Here is a 20,790-nt window from a genome sequence, read left to right on the forward strand (position 1 = left end):
GATACCCCTTCTTTTAATATATCTATTTATATGCTACTTCCATAGGAAATTGAGATTAAAGATATTAGGAACAGAGTAGGTGAAGTGAAGAAGTGATAAATTATAAGAGGAAAGAGGGCAAGAGGAGCTGGATCAAAACAAAGGGCTGGCAAATGAATCATAAACAGAAGGGATTGATAGGTATTGTACCGCATCGTCCCGGACATGGACGATGGACGGGACGGGATGAATTTCGTCCCAGTCTGACGTCCGGATTCAGTGCAGAGACAAAGGATCGGATGGATTTTTCGCCCGACGACAAGAAAACCATCCTGTCCAGCCATCCCAGGACGAAATTTTGTCCCGTCCGGAGAAAAAACCCCTTGTCCCGGACGAAAAAACCCATATAATAATTTTAATATATTTATATAGATTTTTCTAAGTTTTTTAGGGAAATACGGAGAGAGAATGCAAAGGGACATATGCACGTGCTTAAAAATACAGGGACTTTAATGCAAAATAGTCATAGCGAGGCCACGTGGCTACATCTCAACCGTCAGATGTGAATCCGGCGGTTTTTCGTCCAGATTCATCCATCCATCGTCTGACACCTCCGAACGGATGCCCACGGGACAAAACCGTCCTGTTCGGTGGTCCCCAAGACGAATTTGTGTCCTGAATTTCATCCAAACCCCAGGACGGGATGATTTTTTCGTCCCGGGATGAAAAACCCGTCCCATCCGCATCCCTGCACTATATTGATAGGGGTTTCAGTCGCTGGTTTGAGATTTGTTTTTTTGAAGTGGTTCCTACAACTACTCTTGTCAAGAGGTGTTGATTGATTCACAACTTACTGCTCATTATTTGTACAAAATCTGAATTTTGGTTTCCATAGGCTAACAGGGCTTTAACTTGTACGATATACTATTAATCATATATCATTTATTTACATCATATGTCACCCAATTTTATCGTATGCCCCATCAAATGAGTCTAGATGTTATTTACACTGTTTTTGGCACAAAATAACTGCGTTGTTTTATGTCATAGGTTTATTTATTGTATAGCTATTTTTGTGGTATTATTTATTTATTGTGGTATTCACTCCCAAGTTTTCACCTTTTGATTAGTTTTCAAAAGTTTCAGATAAAAATAGCTATACCGTGATACAGTTTTCCGTGATAATAAAATCATTTGGTTAAATATTAAAATTCATTCTAAGACATCTTAAAAGCACATGCTATACATATTAATTGTCAAAATGAATTTCATCTTTTAGATGAATTAGGTCTTCAAAATGCATTGAATCCGAACATCATTTCATGTTTATTAGCCTTTAATATTTTATATCTAGAAGAAGTTTATGATATTTTTTCCCTTAAATTTCCTATTTTTGATAACGATTCGAATGGATTTTTAGTTGTTAAAAGGGCATTAACTTTATAATTAAGGGAACCACAAATAAAATGAGGGTACTACGGGGGATGATTTATTTATCATTGCCTCATGATATGAGAAATAATTCCTACAACACTAATATTTTTATTATTTATTGGGGTATATGTGATGCCTAGTAAAAGAACAAAACATTCTATGACTTGTTCAAATTCATTAATATATGTCGAGATCCATTATCCTTATAATAACGCACAAATATTTGTGATATGATGTATATACTGATATTACACTATGGTGATTCCTCATTTATAACTGTGTTTATTAAATATTCCATGTTTTTTAGTACATTGAATTACTTTGTAGAATAAGGATGCTTAATCTCGTAATTATGCTTGAGTAGACATTTAAGAAGACTCATACCAATGACTTTGTAGAATGAGGATGCTTAATCTCGTAATTATGCTTGAGTAGACATTTAAGAAATAGTTCACAGAGTAGGTCCTACAGAATTTCTAAGTTGTGTTATATATAAATTATAATTAAGAAGACTCATACCACAGCTGTGCGAGTAATTCTCATATCTGAGATACCAATGACATCTTTGTGGACATGCAGGTATATTCTTAGGACTCCAAATAGCCCTAGATTTGATGTAGGAAAAAAATCATCACTATTTGATGTTATGGTCAATATTGTAATTTAAAACCATCCCCTTAGTATGAGGGGAGGCATACTTTGGAAGAAGATGAAATGAAGTCCTTGGTCCCCCCTCTCCTTTTCCTTGGCCTTCTTCTCTTGTAATGGCAGTGGAAGGGTGACAATATACTTGAGTATTTTTTGTCATGCCAAATGGGAAGAAGACAAGGATATGATGCATCGAGAACTGTTCGAATATATCTACAGATGGCACATGAAAAAACTTGTTTCAATAACCGGATGGACATAAATTGAATTTGACATAAGGTGAAATTTTGAGTACTTTTGAGTCTTTAAAGCTCCGATTTGATTACTTGTACTCGTGCTGCTCGAATTTCAATTCAAAATGTCAGATTATGGCCAAACCCATAATGCTTACTGATATCATATTTCTAAATCATCTGTAAATATATTCATTTTGTTTAAGCAAACCAAATAAGTTATTGATTTAGTCCTCTTAACAAAAAGTTTGGACAGTCCATCTATGACAAATGTACAAACCTGAAATGATTCTATTGCACTGGAATTTAACCAATCTATGGTAACTACTGCACTGGAATTTTTTAAGAAGATCAAATTTCATTAAATTGGTGGAATGGAAAATTAATATTTCAAAATAACTGTTTCTCCATTGCCCAAGGTGAATTTTTAGACTTGTACGGACTTCAAAAACACATTTTTTCCCATATGAATAATGTCTCAGGTTAGAGCTGAATTTTAATACCCTTCCAAATTTATTGATAAATGAACAATGACACCTCTCAATTTACGCCCTCAAGTAACATAAACTATATTTAATTCATGCAAAATGACTGATGCTTGGGGAACCATGCCTTATATGAATTTTTTCATTATAAAATTACATTACCGTGGTGGCTACCTGCTTAGCTTACTTATGAGCTTTTTGTCCTCAAATGCTTAGGCTATGGCTTCTGTGAATCATGAAATAAATTTAATGATTTATGATGTTCAGCTTGACTTCACACTAGATGCATGGATTTATTCCTATTCTGTGCATTTGACATTCTATTCTATAAGTGACAATTATTCTTCCATTGTGGTGTAAAATACATTGAACATAGTGTATTTTACTGGTACTACTTAAAAAATGTTATAAAATATCATTTTTCTTAATTATGAATATCGGTATCAACTATTTACATGGTAGTCATGAGTTCTTCATATGAATGTTTTATTTTAACGAATCTGTGCATACTTCTAATTCTCTGTTTGTCTCACGGGGGTAATTTTACCATTCCATTATAAGCCAACATATAATATATTTTATTCACAATGATGTGTGATAACTCTTTAACCATTGTTTAGAGGCACGAGGTGTGCAGTCACCTTGATGGATAAATAATTGATCATTTTCTGTAAATCCATTAGTCAAAGTTTAATACATAGGATTGTGTCTTTGAGTCAACACAAAATGCCTTGATACCTTGTCAAGCTATATGCATATAACTTATTATATAAAAGAACATATAAAAAACACTCATACCACAACCATTTGCTGAATGTCAACATCAATGTCGAGAGGTTATCCTAAGAAGATCTGTGAAAAACGAATACATGCAAATCTGTTAGAAATCTTTCATTTTTCAACAAAAATTGTGTTGGATCAAGAAAGGGTTGAAATGATAATGATTGGAAACATGACGATGATTTACAAAGAAAAAACAAATATGTCAATTCGCATTCAACTCCATAAAGAATACAATATAAACTTACATAGTCTCACATTATCTTCTAAAAAAACTAGAAATTCCTAATCAGGATCAACTAGGAAACATACAAATCTCGGGTTCTTACTCTTCGTTGGTGTCAAGGTAATAACTACAAATAAGCTTCTGACTCCCTAGAAAGGATAAAAAATGTGATATATTATGGGAAATGAACCTATCAGGATACAATAAAAAATGCGCCTGACATTCTTTATCATCTCCTAAAGTCACATCTTCGGTTAAGAAGTCAAAGTGAAGGCATGACTTTAGGAGCGAAGACTAATCAAAGAAATACAAGGTTGGACTATAGGATATATACATTGAAATGTTAGGTTTTACTGGAGTGAAGGCGAATCAAAGAAATACAAGGTTGGAGTGTAGGATATATACATTGAAATGTTAGGTTTTACTGGAGTGAAGGCGAATCAAAGAAGTACAAGGTTGGACTATAGGATATATACATTGAAATGTTAGGTTATACTGGAGTGAAGATGAATCAAAGAAATACAAGGTTGGAGTATAGGATATATACATTGAAATGTTAGGTTTTACTGGAGTGAAGGCGAATCAAAGAAGTACAAGGTTGGACTATAGGATATATACATTGAAATGTTAGGTTATACTGGAGTGAAGGCGAATCAAAGAAGTACAAGGTTGGACTATAGGATATATACATTGAAATGTTAGGTTATACTGGAGTGAAGATGAATCAAAGAAATACAAGGTTGGACTATAGGATATATACATTGAAATGTTAGGTTTTACTGGTGTGAAGGCGAATCAAAGAAATACAAGGTTGGAGTATAGGATATACACATTGTAATGTTAGGTTTTACTGGAGCGAAGGCGAATCAAAGAAATACAAGATTGGACTATAGGATATATACATTGACATGTTAGGTTTTACTGGAGGGAAGACGAATCAAAGAAATACAAGGTTGGACTACATGATATATACATTGAAATGTTAGGTTTTACTGGAGCGAAGACAAATCAAAGAAATACAAGATTGGACTATAGGATATATACATTGAAATGTTAGGTTTTACTAGAGCGAAGGCGAATCAAAGAAATACAAGATTGGACTATAGGATATATACATTGACATGTTAGGTTTTACTGGAGTGAAGGCGAATCAAAGAAATACAAGGTTGGAGTGTAGGATATATACATTGAAATGTTAGGTTATACTGGAGTGAAGATGAATCAAAGAAATACAAGGTTGGACTATAGGATATATACATTGAAATGTTAGGTTATACTGGAGTGAAGATGAATCAAAGAAATACAAGGTTGGATTATACGATATATACATTGAAATGTTAGATTTTACTGATCATCTAAAGTCCTCTTACCAGCCAAAACTAGAGCTGTAGTTCCTGATCTTGACGTGGAGGCATCTGGACCGTGCGATCACTGGTCCTTCGCGGTTTTGCGTGCCTATAAATACGGCAGAGGTCAAAATTGAAAATTAGTTGGATATTCAGATCGATGATTGTATCGATGTTGTCAAGAGCTTGATCTACGGTGTGATCCTTGGAGTAGCTTGATCGGATTTCTTCTACGGAGTAATAGTTGGAGATTGATCGCAATCTCGATTTTTGGAGTAATCTTTGGAGTAGCTTGATCGGATTTCATTTACGGAGTAATCTTTGGAGTAGCTTGATTGGATTTCATGTGCGGGGCAGTCTTTGGAGATAGATTAATATCTCGTTCTATGGTTTAATCATTGGAGTAGCTTGATCGGATTTGGTTTTCATGGGGGACGGAATTCGGGGCGGAGGAACTCCCAATCGGCCGGCGTGGTTGCAACAGTACGAGCTGAGTGGGAAAATCGGAGAGGGGACTTACGGTCTTGTTTTCCTCGCCAAGAGCAAGCTCCCGTCGATCCGCGGCAAGTGCATCGCGATTAAGAAATTCAAGCAGTCCAAAGATGGCGACGGCGTCTCTCCCACGGCCATTCGTGAGATCATGGTTATGCCCGGATCCCTATAATGGTTTCTTTTGTTCATTTTGGGTGAGAAATGTTTTCTTTAGACATAATTTGAAGTATGGATTGGATGAATTAACTTGCCTCGTTTCTCGCCCTTCCTATATCTTTATCTCGGCAAATGTGTCTAGATTTGGCATTTAGGGTTCACTTATTTGCCAGAAACTGACCACTGTTAAAAAAAAACTCTTATTACTGTACCGTGTTAGAAGCTCAGACCCGTATAATGCTCTCTTTTGGTAATGTCGGTGAGAAAATAGTTCTTTTAGAAAACATGGACATATAATTAGGCGTCAGTGATAGGGTCATGGCCTTGATTTGAAAAGAAAGTAAGCATTCAATGTATCTTTCTCACGGCCCATGGATATAGATTTAGCATTAATGGTTCCTTACCTTAAAGAATTAAGAAATTCAAGAAGTCCACGGATGGATACAGCGTCTCTCCTGCGGCCGTTGGTGTGATCATGGTTTGCATTGAAGCCCAGACCCCTATAATGCATTATTTTGTTAATTTTGATGAGAAGATATTTTGGTTATTGACATGGAAATATTGTTAGACAATGCTGATGTTGGCACGTTCTTGATTTGAAGAGAGTAAGGAGTACATGAAATATTTTTTTCTTGTTTTGTGGGTATAGATTTGGCATCTTGTGTTCATTACCTTTTTAGATTCAAGTACCGTGATAGAAATAAAACTTTTTAGTCACTTCTACCGTTCCTGATACACATTCCCGTGCCATTATTATTTGCAAGTTCCATGCCAAGAATCGATGATTTTGCAAAGTAATGTTTTCTTTAAGCCCAAAAACAAATAGGTGGGTATGGTACTTCTATGTTGATGACGCTCACTATTAGCCGATATGCTTGCACACAGTTATTACTTTTATCTACCGTCGAGTTATTGAAAGATACATGTTAAGTGAGCTATCTTGAAAGGGAAAACATATTTCCTTGATGGGTGGGCATGTTGGAAAATTTCATGATTACTTTACAACTCAAAGAGAACTTTAAATGACCTGTAAGTTTAGCATTGAATATTCTGTTTGATGATCAATCAGAGGGCTTACATGCTCCTCTAATACATCTGAGATTTATGTTAAACTTTATGTTGTGCAGTTGCTTCGTGAAATCACACATGAAAATGTCGTCAAGCTGGTGAATGTTCACATTAATCAGATTGACATGTCGCTGTACCTAGCATTTGATTATGCGGAGCACGACCTCTATGTATGTTCGACAATCCTTTCTTCCTGTATTTCTGATTTTATCATAGTATGATAATATCCTATGATTTTTACTCGATTGATTCTTGCCATTCAGAAGGTCACTTCAATTAGTTTTTGAGCCAATTTATCCTGGCGACAGATATCAACCCAAAGCATTTGTTATCATTTTGCATGATTCTTATCATTCTATGCTGATCTCATATTTTATGATTCATTTTTTATCATTTTATTTTCTTAAAAAAAATGATTCATTGTAAATTAGGAATTTGATACGATCTTGAATCACATCAGTTGATCTTGAACAATGTAACTACAACCTTGGCAAAGATTCTTGATTTTCAAGAAATGATGTGAAATTCCCATTGATTTAGTGATATAGCTCGGAGAAAGGAGAGTGGTGAGGGAGCGAGAAGGAGAGAGAATTGCTGTGGACGTCCTCCTGGTGGAACTCATCCACTGATCGATGGTAGAACTGAAACATGTGAAGAGAGACAGAAAAGAGGGACAGGTCAGGAGAGAGTTGATACGAGTCCCCTGAGAGAACGATCGTATCTGTGTTGAAACCGCTGACACAACGTGGATCTAGCTCTTGAACTCTAGAAAAACCAAGAATTGTAGAATTCCAAGATAATGCCGCAGAGTTCAATCATCAGATAGAGAGAACGACCAGAATGTGATGAGAGAGGGAATCATAGAGAGGGAGAGAAAACAGAATAGGAAATCAGATAAGCTGGATCAGCCTTGCCTTTTTTCTGGTGGCTAGAGGATCTCCGGACAACCAGCCGGAACTCCTGCGTGAGCTCCATGAAAAGTCTGTCCCCTTTCTGTTACCTGATCCCCTTTATTTATAGGTAGATAGTTGACCAAGAATTTCCTCACACGTGGCCTGAGGAGCTTGGCGTGTTGACTTTTTTCTGTTTTTCCATCTTTTCCAAGTATGTTTGAGTTAGTCTTGTACCAAGGGTAAAGAGAGAAATGAAGATGAAAAGGGAGGGAAGACTCACGATGATTTCCTGATTCAACGTATTTATATGGGTCGAAAGTCATGGGCCTGGCCCTCCTTGGGTTGATGGAAGGGCCTTGGCATGATACCTTCCCGCCATTCAGGGTAATCTTGGCCAGTAGCATATCAGAACCAAATGCCTTTCTTTTCATCCATTGCCAGTATGACGTTTCTGCCAGCAGTTCTGCGTTAAATTATTTTCGAAAGAAAAAGTGGGGGAAGGTCACCCCAGACTGGTGGTCCTCCCTATATGATTAATAAAGAGAGAGTTATAAATACAGTCTAGACACAAAGGGTCCCCAGACCCTCCTCCCTCTAAACCAAACCAAGGTTAAGCTCTCCATGTGGTCCCTACGCCGACCAGCGACATCTCTCATCTTTTGAAGATGACCTCGTTGCGGTGCAGCTATATGACCCTAAGCACATCAAACAATCGTCTTTGTTCCTCTCAACCCCTGGGTACCCCATCCCATAGTAAGACCCGGAAAGACTCCTCTGTGGAGTCATTCACCCATGTCATGGATTGGCTGGCCCATCCCATAGTGAGTTCCAGATGGACTCCTCCATGCACATAACACACTCTGTCAGGGCTTACGGTAGCCATCTCTTCCTGAAGGTCCATGTCGCCAATCATCGTCAAAGGAGCAACCACCCAAGTAGGCAGGCTGTGTTAATGTTTGAGAACTAGTTTCCAGTTATTTGTTAGACAATAACTTGAAACTGCATGCTCTTTTTTACCACCTTTTTTTAGTTTAGAAATATTTTAGTTCCGTTTCTTTTGCTTCTTTTATTTTTTTATTTTTTATATTTCTATGTTGAACTGAAACAGGAGATCATCAGGCATCATAGAGAAAAGCTTAACCATCAAATCAACCAGTACACTGTTAAAACATTTCTATGGCAGCTACTAAATGGGCTCAACTATCTTCACAGGTGTTAGTTCTGTACTCATTACTGACTTAAATATTGCAGTCTTTTCCCTCTACCTTAGTAGACCCAACGCCAGTTTTTTGTTAATTTGCAAACATAATTCTTTCTTTGGTGTTTTCTTGTGGACAGCAACTGGATTATCCACCGAGACCTGAAGCCTTCCAACATCCTGGTAAATTAAACTGCTATTTTAGAACCTAATAATATGTTGTTTTAACAGCTCTTAAGCTTTTCATGAATCAGGTTATGGGTGAAGGAGAGGAGCATGGTATTGTCAAAATTGCCGACTTTGGACTTGCTAGGATCTACCATGCTCCATTGAAACCATTATCTGAAAATGGGGTAAGAATAGGAATATTTTCGTTTCAGTTTCTATGTGTTTCAGGATTCCTATACTTAAAATTCGAAACCGTTAGATATGGATAAATCATAACAACACATTTTTAGGCAAGGCGGGCCCTGATTTTCATTGATTCAATTGAATTCTGTCATTTTCTTTCAACATAAAACTTAACAGTAGAATAGTTTTCATTTGAGGGTTCTTGTGATGTTATGGTAAGGGAATTCTGTGTTGCACTGTCATAGGTCGTTGTAACCATTTGGTATCGTGCCCCTGAGCTGCTACTTGGGGCGAAACACTACACAAGTGCTGTTGGTATTCTCTGGAAAAAAATATGGAAGCTAGCTCTTTCTGTGTTTATTTTTCAAATTCAATGTTTTAAAATTTTCCCTTAATGTTTGGCTAGATATCTGGGCAGTGGGGTGCATTTTTGCAGAGCTACTGACACTTAAGCCTCTATTTCAAGGGGTGGAGGTTAAAGCAGCTCAAAATCCATTCCAGGTGTTTTTTCATATTATTTATTTAATTGTTTCCTTTCCAAATTATTACATGTTTAGAATCTATTCTAAATTCTTTTTTGTTCCATTATCTTTCTCTAGCTTGATCAGCTTGACAAAATATTCAAGGTTCTAGGTATGAAAACTGCAATTTTTTGATTAGCATGTATGTCGATCCAGAATTTATGCATTTTTGTTCAGGGCACCCAACTCAAGAAAAATGGCCGACGCTTGTAAATCTTCCCTACTGGCAAAGCAATCAACAACATATTCAGGGCCATAAATAGTACGTTTTTTTATTTTCTTGTTTTCTGTTTCATGATACTGGTCTCTTATATGTTTTCTTCTTTTTGGTTCTAGTGATAACCCGGGACTTCATAACTATGTTCATCTGCCCCCGAAGAGCCCTGCCTATGACTTGCTTTCTAGGATGCTCGAGTATGCGTTATTATTTTTTCTGATATATTTTATTCCTTCATTATCCAGATGTCCTTTAAGAATGAACTTATCCTAGGGCAGGTTGAATTTTCATGACAATAAAATTTCCCAGCCTATCAGATGAGGATTCTCAGCTATGAGATTTCCTTCTATCTTAAATATTCCTTCTTGAATATTGTTTATTTTTGAATTTTAGTTATCTGGAATACTTTTAAACACACTCTTTTTTGATTTTTTCACAGGTATGATCCACGTAAGAGGATAACTGCGGCCCAAGCATTAGAGCATGAGTAATGATTATATTTTATGAAATTTTTGTATAGATCCTAGTTTTAAGAAATAGATAATCAGAAAACCTGCTGCACCATACTTATAAGTTGAATTATTCAATAATATCCAGGAGTATGACAGCATTTTTTTTCTGTTAAGAATAGAGAGTACTTTATCAAGTTCTGGTTTGGTTAGATTGAATCAGTATACTGGCGAGGATTTTTCCAACACGGTGTAATTAAGTATTTTTATCATGTTGTTTTGTCGACACATCCTTGTTATTCCTGTTTCTTTTTGAAAGATGTTTTAAGGCGGTCATCCGACAAAGTGGTAACCACCCAAAGGTACACGTGAAGAGCCCTAAAACTCTACTCATACATGGTCAACCTCTCCCCTATCTATTTACACCGCGAGGGAACCATGATGCAATGAGGCCCTCGACCTCATGGGCGCGCCCGTCCTTGGAAACCTTGCATCCTCTAAATACTGCCTCATTGCAGTGTAGCCATACAGCCGAGAGCATTGTCATCGTTCGACCCCCCTCTTCCTTCTTCCTAGGGCCACCTCTCCTAATGAACTCCTAAAAGACCTCCTCCTATGCCGTGTTCACTCCCAGCTGTGCTTGGGTGGCCAAATTGAGCAGGCGAAGGGGCACTTGAAGAATTAGTGGTTGCAGTCTTTGTCGCATCGTTTACCTAAAGTGCATGCTGCTCATGTATCTGGATACATCCTCTTGCAGAAGACATGGGTCATGAGTCTCTTGCACAATAAGAGCCATCCAAAAATCTTAACCTTTAGCATAACATTTAGGTGCCAAATGGCCTGACATGCCTCGGTAGTTGATTGATCCTCATTTCCTTGACATATCCTCGCGTAGGCCTTCCAAACTGAAAAAGAAGCGTTAGTGTAAATCCATCTGTCTTGTTCTCGATGGCTTGGCTGGCACTGAATCAAGGGGCTTGTTGCATGCCCAAGAAATCCGCCACCCTCTAGTCTCATAGGGCGTTGTCTACCCTTGGATTCCATGTGGTGTCCTCAATATAGCTTGCTGTCTGGTATCCCTTCAAGAGACCGTGGGAACATGCTAGCTTGGTGCATGATGCGAGTGCATCTACCGCTAGGACGAATAGTAGAGGGGGAGGCAAGCATCCTTGCCTCACCTCCCTTTGCGGTTGTATACGCATGCCTTCTGGCATCTTGTTCACCGACACTGAGGAGTGTTATGTAATGTATCTCTTAACCCACATGATCCATTCCTTTGGGAAACCCCCCTCTTCATTGATGCTCATCGGAAGCCCCAGTCTAATGTGTCATAGGCCTCGGCGAAACCCCTGTTCCGGTGCCTTTTCCGTGAAACTAAGATCTCTCCCTTTGCGACTGTGCTATTGACCAACAAGCAGCCTGGTATAATTGCTGATTGGGAGAATTCGATGAGCTCCCCGGTCACCTCCCTCGACCTGTTCGCCAAGACCCTAGCAATAATTAGGTAAATGGAGTTGGATATTGAAATCGGTCTGAAATCCTTGATTCTTTCGGCACCTTGTAGCTTTGATAGGAGAATTAGGTATGCTCAGTCAATTCTGTCCATATTGCTGGTCCCTCGGTGGAATTCCTCAAGTGTCACCATCACATTTGGCCTCACCAATTCCCAAAACTCTTTGTACAAGAACACATCCAGTCTGGGCCTGGTGCCCCTTCGCCGTTGAGTCCTTTCATTGCCTCCTTGATCTCTTCCTCTGAGAAAGAATGGATCAACTCTGCTCTGTGAACCGGATTCAATGTCAGTGCACCCCTACCCCACCACATTCACCAGTTATGTTGCCCTTTATTATAAAAGATGCAGAAGTGTTCTGCCGCAGCACGACCCACCAACTGTGATCTGACATGCTCATGGCCTCCCACCTTCAGTTTCTGAATGTTGTTGGTCCGTCACCTCCTGTTTACTGCTAGATGGAAGAATATCGTGTTCGCGTCCCCTCCATGTAGCCATAGTTGTCTGGACCTTTGTCTCTAGTCCATCTCGAATTTCTTGTTGTCCTCTGCGACCACTCCCCTCCACTTCCTTCGTTCCTTTGCTTCATCTTTTTCCAAGTATCGAGTATCCTCCAGGCCATCCAGTTCTTTGATCCCGTGCACGCCCTCTCTTCTGGTCTGCTTTCTGTTCTCGTGTATGCGCTTACCGACCTCCATGGGGTGATGCCGCAGCTGGTGAATTTTGGCGGCTAGTGTCTCCGTTTCAGATATCAGTTGGGTTTGTGCTGAGCACTTTCTCTCTACCTCGTCCTCGAAGCCAGCCTCATGTAGCCACAACCTGTCTAGCTTGAAATAGGTAGACCTTCTGACCGCATTGTTTCCAGCCCATACAATTGGGGTATGGTCTGATAGTGGCCATGGGAGTGATCTCACATCTGTTAAAGGGAACCTGATGCAAACCTCCCCAAGAAATAGTCGGGGAGGTTACGTGGCCCTTACTAAGAAGAGGGCCACAACCGTACCCAATACCCTATAAATAAAGGGGGCCTAACACTCAAATAAAGCGGGAATTTTCTTATCAGGATTGGGGAGCAGGGAAGACGATGGAGATACTCCTAGCTCCTGCAAGAAGGAACTGATTCGGCATCCTGCAAGAACTCTGCCGATCCGGCAGTATTTGCTTAATTTCTTTTTGTTCTCTCTTCCTCTCCTGTCAGAGTCTTCTGTTGATTTCAAGGCACTCTCCAGATGTCTATTCTTGATTCTGGATTCACATTTGATCGAGGATTAATTCTTTCTTTTACATACCTTGGAGTTTTCTTGATCGGATCAGTAGAGAATCGGCGCAGAACCATTCTGCTAGCTCTACTGAACACAAAAATCGCTCCAATCTTGACATCCTGTGGCCCATTGTGCTTGTTCATGTATAAGTGCAGTCGATGGGCCCTATTTCATGTGGTGATGACTCTGAAATGAAAGCCCAAAAACCCCAAAAATCCTTTTTATTTCTTTTTAATACTGCAACTCCTTGGCATATATTTATGGTTAGATTCTCATTCAAATGATTCTACTATAATTTTGCATGTCAATTTCACTCGTTTTTTTCTATTGAATGGCATCTGTGGCAGATAATCGTGTCACTTAGCATTAAAATGACTTGCCACAAAACCACTTTTAGTTCAAAAGTTTCCCTCAATGAACTGATATCTTTGTTAACATTTTCTCCCGTTCAGGTACTTTCGAATCGACCCACAACCAGGGCGAAAGTAAGTCAACTTTAGCCTCATCTCTTTGTGTTATATTCCGATTTTTCCTCTGCTGCCATTTCTTTTGATTTTTTTGCATATCTTACTGACTTCGATTCACTGATCAAATAAAATGTGTGTTCAATCGTCAGTGCTCTGGTACCTATACAACCAGGAGAAAAATTGGTGAACTACCCAGCCAGGCCAGTAGACACCACCACAGACTTCGAGGGGACAGCAAATGTCCAATCTTCTCAATCGGTATCAGAACTGTTATTTTCCTCTCAAAGATAATATATGGTTATTGGCATACGTATTTTATTGTCTGTTGAGAACATATAAGAAAAGAACCCATCATTGAGTCCCACTGAGAACCTTTCAGTGGATGAAAAGTCTTTGAGGGAAAACATGATGACCGAATAGGAAGAAAGGTCTCAAACTATTCTTGAACTCCTTAAGGTCATAACAAGAAGTATCTGTTGGTGTGGCCTGAGTCAAGCGGATGTGTCCACCTGGTCATCATTCAAGAATTACTGTTCGATAGCTCTTCGCTCTATGATTCTTCTCTTTTACCTCACTGCTATGCCATTCTATTCTGTTAAGATTCATACGCCAACCACTGTGCTAAAGGCTTTAGCTGATAGCATAGGTGCCTACTTAATATCTTCAACTTGGCAGGTTGTTGACTTCAACCTTCCCGCTCAACACATGCTGCTAAGGCTCACTGTGCTGTACAGAGAGTTCAATGTCTCAACCTGGGTGCTGGTATCATGTTGAGATTCAGGCACTCATTACTATGCTAAAGCTCTAGCTGATAGCAAGGCCAGTGCTTTTTCTCATTAACTTTTCTCGACAGAGTGTTGACTTTCAAAATAATTCTATCTTTATAGATTGCCGGTCGGTATCTATCAATTGGTACCATCGTGGAATCTATCAGTCTTTCTGAATTATGTACAACAATGACATTGGAAGACCAGTACAATCCCAGCTTGCATGAGAAGATGACTCTAGTGGAAGAGTATTGGACTGTGTCATTGAAAAAACTGACCAGATATGGGAGAAGGTGAATACTTCTTGCTGTGAGAAGCAAGGATGGGGCCTGCAAACTAGTTGAAGAATCTGTTCTCCCTACACAACAATCTGTACATAATGATAAAGTGTGATACTGTTACGATCCACTAAGCCCACTAGGGGCATTATCGTCTTTCTACATTTCCTTGAGGTTTCCTTCAAGTATGTAGACCTCTTTGTTGGAGGGCAGGACGTGAGTTATCTGAGTTATTTCCGTCCCGTAGCTTCTTCTTCTCCTCCTCGACGACGTCCACTCCATCGAGCCCTCCGGCGACGTCAACTCCGTCGGTCCTCCGACCGCTCTTGACCCTTCAGCGACGTCCACTCCGCCAGGGTTCACCCCGTCTTCGATACGATCCCGGTTGGGATCTTATCAGATGGGTGACAAGTTATTCCAAGCTACTTGTTTTCATGGGTGACAACACTGATGGTTTGTTCAGGCTTTCTGTGACCCATTTTCAGTTCAATCCAAGACTGCAATTGCAGAGACTGGACATTGTGGCAAATTTACTGGATGGGTTGACTCTTGTCTGGAATCTGTTACCAAAATTTAGATTCCCATTCCATGATTGGCATGACCTTAGGAATCAGTCACTAGGTAATCTGAATCAACAACCATTGAATTTACAGCAAACATAATCATTTTTCAGCCACCAGAGATTTTGTTGGATTTTTTTTTTGAAGAAAGATACGGGAGATCACACAAAATCGGTGACCCTCTCAATGATCACACAAGATACGGGAGATCACAGAAAGATAAGTACTCATGACAGCTTAATGGCCGCCCCCACTCCGCCTGGCCGTTGTCCTTTAAACCATGCAGAGGCAAAACTTGCCCCTGCTTGTAAAACAGCATCTATCAATACTTCCCATCCATTGAAGATGGCGTTGTTCCTGTGCAGCCATATTGCCCAGAGCACCGCGAAGGGTTGACCATGCCCCTCTCAACTACTGAGTGCATCACCCTTGATCCTGTTTGTATTACCGATGTACTCAATCATCTCATGGAACGACATTCGACGATCAACCTTTGCCTTCACGCTCCACTAATTCCTACTTCAAAATCTTATTGAGACAAAGCCAAGAGTCTTATACGACCCTGACGTAGCTAGGCCTTCTCATCATTTAGCCCAATAGGGGCATTTAGGTCATTTGGACCTTTTGTAATCTCTTTAAATAGAACAGCCCTCCCTTGAGGAGGGCAGCCAAGAAGTATCACAAGAATGTGTCTGGTTCCCTCCGGCGATGTCCATTACGCCGGACCCCTCTCGTAGGCGACGTCCACTCCGCCTGCCCCACCTGTCGTAGTCCATCCCAGCACGCCGACGATCATCCCGGCATCTTCTCCCTCCCTTCCCATCTTCACCCCGATACGAACCAGCCCGGTTCGTAACAGAGTCACACACAGTAGGCAAGAAACCCCACCAGCAGAACACTATCACGAAGTGGATCATTCCTTATGAAAGGTGACCTACCATTTGGCCTAGGTCCTTATCTGATACTGTCCTATACATCAAATATAAGAGAAGGCAAAAGAAGACACATGGGCCAACTTTCATCAAAGTGAAAGGCAGACTGAGGAGGCAGGGGTCAACATGGGCCAGAACATTGGTCAAGAAAGGGCTAACCCTAAGTCAATCGTCATAGAGATGCACAGAAGGTTTCATGTGAGGCAACAAATGACGACTTAAGGATAAAGGGCTAAGACAGGACCATGAGGAGAGTGGGGTAGTCTAGCCCAGTAAGGAATAAGTAGCTCCAGACAGATGATATAAGGAACCAGTGGGAAAGGATTGGGAGGTGATTCTAGAATTGCAAAGGTCATCAGTTTTTCTCAGGAGGGGGCTGCATTCGGCCAGGACTTGAGGAGGATGATGGAGATCTAGAATTCAAGATCTCCACCAGAAGGCAAGGTCATCGAAGATTATTGGATCTGCAACAGTATTCGAGCATGGCTACGTATTACCATAAAGCAGACTAGATTTGTTTCCTTCTTCTTGGATTGTCACCATACTAGAGATATGATGGTATCATAATCCTCAGGGGTGGATGAAAGTTGAAGACATTTTTTTTGGTCTCAGGTGAAGACACATTTAGACAATGCTTCTTTGGACTGGTTCTTTTATCCTGAAGAAGAGTCTGGGTTTTAATATTGGCCAGATTTCAAGGGTCAACTCTCGAGTCAATATGGATTATCCTCAAATAGCATGTGCTAAACTTTGTTTGAAATTCAGAAACTTGGTTCAGTTTCAATACATCACTCTCTATTTGAAAGACTTATTACACATTCCTGCTGGCTCTGTTGCAGTCAAGTAAGCTCTTATCTCCAAAGTCTTAAGCCTGACATAAGTACTGAAGTGGAACACTATCGTTCACATGTACTCAATAAATTTGAGGACCTCTTTGATGTTAACACATAATTACATGCAGTACTAGGATATCACTCATGTGAAATACCTCTTAAAAAGGTATAACACGTCGCATCATTCTTCTGCAAATATGACTGCATTAAAAGCAATATATGGGGAGACCCCCTCCAAGGAGTTAAGCCTTTCAGAGGCTTACACAGCAGAAAAGATCTGCGCTTCCACACTGCAGAGGCCAGTGCAGAATTCAAGCACTAAACAATGGTGGGAGAAGTGCCTAAAAATAAAGATGGAGGGACACTTTCTATAAGTCTGTTGAATATTTTTAGAATTCAAATTTTGGCAGTAAATTGGGGCTTACGGCAGGAGATCCTTCTAAGTCTGAAGGTGACGCTCCGCCATCTATCTCTCTCATCATATTCCCTCTCTCTCTCTCTTGACCTCTAGATCCTGTGGCAATTGTTGCATTGGGTTCTCTCAATATTATATTTTTGTTCTTGATACAAACCAGAGTCAGATCACAAACCAGGCTTTAACTATTGAATAAGGTCTACAGTCATAATTCTCTAAGGAACATGGATAAGAGACAGATGTCTTCATCAAACTCAACTTAAGCCAGAAATCAGCCGCTGAGACCTAAATCTATGTCAGAAGAAAAGTTCTTTCAAGATGGTTCCACCGGAAGAATCCACATTCTTGACCTCCATTAACTGTTACACCGCACTCAAACTTTCCTGGAGAACAAAGTGTGCTGCCAGGGGTGCGATCTCCTGATCAGCTTTGGAGACAAAGTCTACCTTAGATTAGGGCTGCATCAGATGAAGTGCTTGGCAAAAAGAATAAATGACAAATTATGTCCGAAATTCTTCGGTCCATTCTCAGTGGTGAAGAAAGTGGGTGAAGTGGCCTACCATTTGGATCTGCTGGCAGGATGCTCCTTGTACCCTGTGTCCGTGTCTCACAGCTGAAGTTGTTTGCCCCAACTGAAACTGCACAACTCCACCAGGACAATTGCCAAAGCTGAAATGACTTTTTGCAACCCAAAAATTATTGAATGCCAAAGAAAAGTCAGAGGTTGTAAAAGTCTTTATCAGATTGATACGTCTACTGATGTTATAGATGCATCCTGAGAGCCAGTTTCATTGATCAGTCAGTAGTTTCTAGGGTTCCTTCTCGGGAACAAGGCGGTGGTTGATGGAGGGGGTAACAATTTGGATCTATATTGGATGTAATATAGGTCAGAAAAGGGGTTGTAAATTCCATATGAGCAATGTGGAGGCAAGGGTCAAATCAGATCAGAAATAGGGTCAATCAGTGGATGACCCTGATTCAACAGAGTGGAGAATTACAATAGGTGGTCATGTATGGGGCAACGCCAAGATGAGGCACGGAAGACAGGCATGTTATGAAGATTGGCCGCTGATATATAAGGCAGGGAAGGCAGTTAAGCTTTTGGTGAATCAAAAGTTGGCATAGGGGGGGTTGGGATTTCTTGGAGCGGGTGCTGCACTGGGCCAGAGCTCTAGAAGGAGCTTGGGTGATCCTAGTCAGCCGAATGATGTTAGGTTTAAGTTGACAAGAATACAGAGGAAGCCAAAACAAAATTCCTGGTGCGTCATTTGATTGTGATTTGATATCTGATCTCTAGATTCATTTGTCTCAATTTGTTGTGCATGAAGCTGGCCATACTCGGCATTTGTGTCGATTGTTGAAAAAGGAAGCTCTTGACATGTTGATAGAGCCCCTATAAGGACACACCATAGGGTGCGTAAAAGTCTGTTCTTGAATTCCGTAACGGTATATTACCCATGTAATATACTTGACCGGCTCATGAATGGATGAATCTACAGGTTTGGCCTGTTTCACGCGGCTGTATCCACCTGATCTACATTCCTGAATTACCCTATCTGGCAATTATTGACTCTTTCAATCTTCTTGTAGCGGTCGTGTATTGCATTCTTCTGTAATTTTAACTATCCTCTTAGCTGGACAACTGGTATCACCTGTATATAATTATATCGCATTAAGTAATTATATCTCCTGTAGATGCTTATCTCCTGTGTTCTTGTACGTCACTCTATCCCGTTTTTAGTAATCTTTTAACAAACTTTGCTCTTGGCTAGAGACCTTGTTTCCCCTGTTTATAAGTAAGAAGCATACACTGACCACCGATAAATGTTAAATATAAATTCTCTTCTTATTACATAGGCCAGACATCATCTGTATATTCTTTTCAGACGTCATCTGGAAATGCCATGGGAAGCGTAGGGGTTGGGCCTATGGGAAATCCGAGAGGGGTCCCTCGACCCATGCAAATGGTGGGAATGCCGCGTATGTTGGCTCCCGGCATGGCAGCCTATGGAATGGCTTCACAAGCTGATATGACTGGTATGAACCCGGGAGGAATTCCGATGCAGCGGCCTGCCGGCCATCAACAGGTTCATTGATCTCTACTAATCTCTGTCTTGTAAGGCATTATTTATAGAATTAGCTGGATTTTTTGGAAAATAACACATATAAATGAATGTTCATGCTCATTTCCTCATTTCTCAAACTTGGTTGTTTTTTCTATTTTCAATCATTATTCTACAGCAGATAAGAAGAAAAGAACCACCTGGAATGGGGCTGCCGAATCAAGGGTACCCTCAGCAAAAATCTAGGCGCTTTTGAGCGTATCGTACTTCTGGGTAGCTTATCAAGATAACCTTCAACAAGATGATGTACATTGAACTTATTGGACTAGGTTAGTTCCTCCTTGATTCCCATTATATATCAATTTTCGTGTCGTTTATATTTGTTTCTTCTTTGAGCTCTCGTCTTTCTTCATTTCCATTGATTTCCGCTTTATCTCAGTGGTTGGGTTCATTTCTGTATTTAGGGCCCAGGAATCTGTGAAGCGCAGCCTTTTTGGTTGCTCTTTCCTCACTGACACAGTGAAGAACTTTTAACTGTTTTGTGGCTCCTGCAATTATCAGGTAATTATTTTCCCTAAACTTTCTTGCGGGCAGCCATGTGTAGCTTTTTTTGTATAATCAATTTGTCCATACATTTTTCGTGCTGTTTGCGGTTAAATGGTTGAACTATCTGGTTCGAAGTTATTTATTTGGAGCTCAGTGGCATCACCACAAGCATACATGCATAATAAAAGAGCTCACGATGCATTTTTTTATCTTTTAATATTGTGAAGTACCAAGTTCTCAGGACGCCAAGTCTAAGAGACGTGCCTTCGATTTTGTGTAGTTCTTTCCAGAATGAGCTCATAAAAAAACTTTCTCCGTCCAAAATAATGGATTGTGGGACTCCATGTCGACAATAATTCCAGGATAACTTGAGCCGAAGACGGATGATTGATACCTATAGAATGCTCATATTTACTTAGCCTGTCAGTAAAAAAACTACCATAGATACAAACCTTCCTGAATTTCGTAAGCTTTAATGAAATCAAGTGCAATATCTTCCACATTTGGTCATGAATCGGTGACGAGAAATAACAGCCCTGCTAAATTCAAAGAGGAATGAGTAGTGAGTTTGATATGTATGACAAGCACACATGAGTTTTTATGTTTTTTTTTTCATGTTATGCTTGTATAACTGCTGTGATATTCTTTAGTATGTTTTGAGGAAACTTTCATGTCCCTTTA

General features: G+C 39.9%; 1 protein-coding gene across 3 annotated transcripts; it reads left to right on the forward strand.

The window, feature by feature from the left end:
- The first annotated feature begins 5,287 nt into the window (after positions 1 to 5,287).
- Positions 5,288 to 20,262, forward strand: CDKE;1 (cyclin-dependent kinase E;1). Of its 3 annotated transcripts, none has more exons than XM_078572555.1 (16): positions 5,288 to 5,774; positions 6,907 to 7,017; positions 8,849 to 8,952; positions 9,079 to 9,121; positions 9,193 to 9,291; positions 9,535 to 9,604; positions 9,696 to 9,790; positions 9,889 to 9,922; positions 9,988 to 10,072; positions 10,147 to 10,224; positions 10,467 to 10,514; positions 13,701 to 13,733; positions 13,865 to 13,973; positions 19,387 to 19,587; positions 19,742 to 19,892; positions 20,028 to 20,262. In XM_078572555.1, exons 1-15 carry the CDS (start codon positions 5,559 to 5,561, stop codon positions 19,817 to 19,819), a joined length of 1,404 nt encoding a protein of 467 aa, XP_078428681.1. In that variant the 5' UTR covers positions 5,288 to 5,558; the 3' UTR covers positions 19,820 to 19,892; positions 20,028 to 20,262. The 3 variants fall into 3 exon arrangements, with proteins under 3 accessions (XP_078428681.1, XP_078428682.1, XP_078428683.1); XM_078572556.1 differs by having other exon boundaries at positions 19,745 to 19,892; XM_078572557.1 differs by having other exon boundaries at positions 5,598 to 5,817.
- The last annotated feature ends 528 nt before the right edge of the window (positions 20,263 to 20,790 follow it).

The sequence above is a fragment of the Wolffia australiana genome, chromosome 3 (assembly GCF_029677425.1).
Source record: "Wolffia australiana isolate 7733 chromosome 3, ASM2967742v1".
NCBI lineage: Eukaryota > Viridiplantae > Streptophyta > Magnoliopsida > Alismatales > Araceae > Wolffia > Wolffia australiana.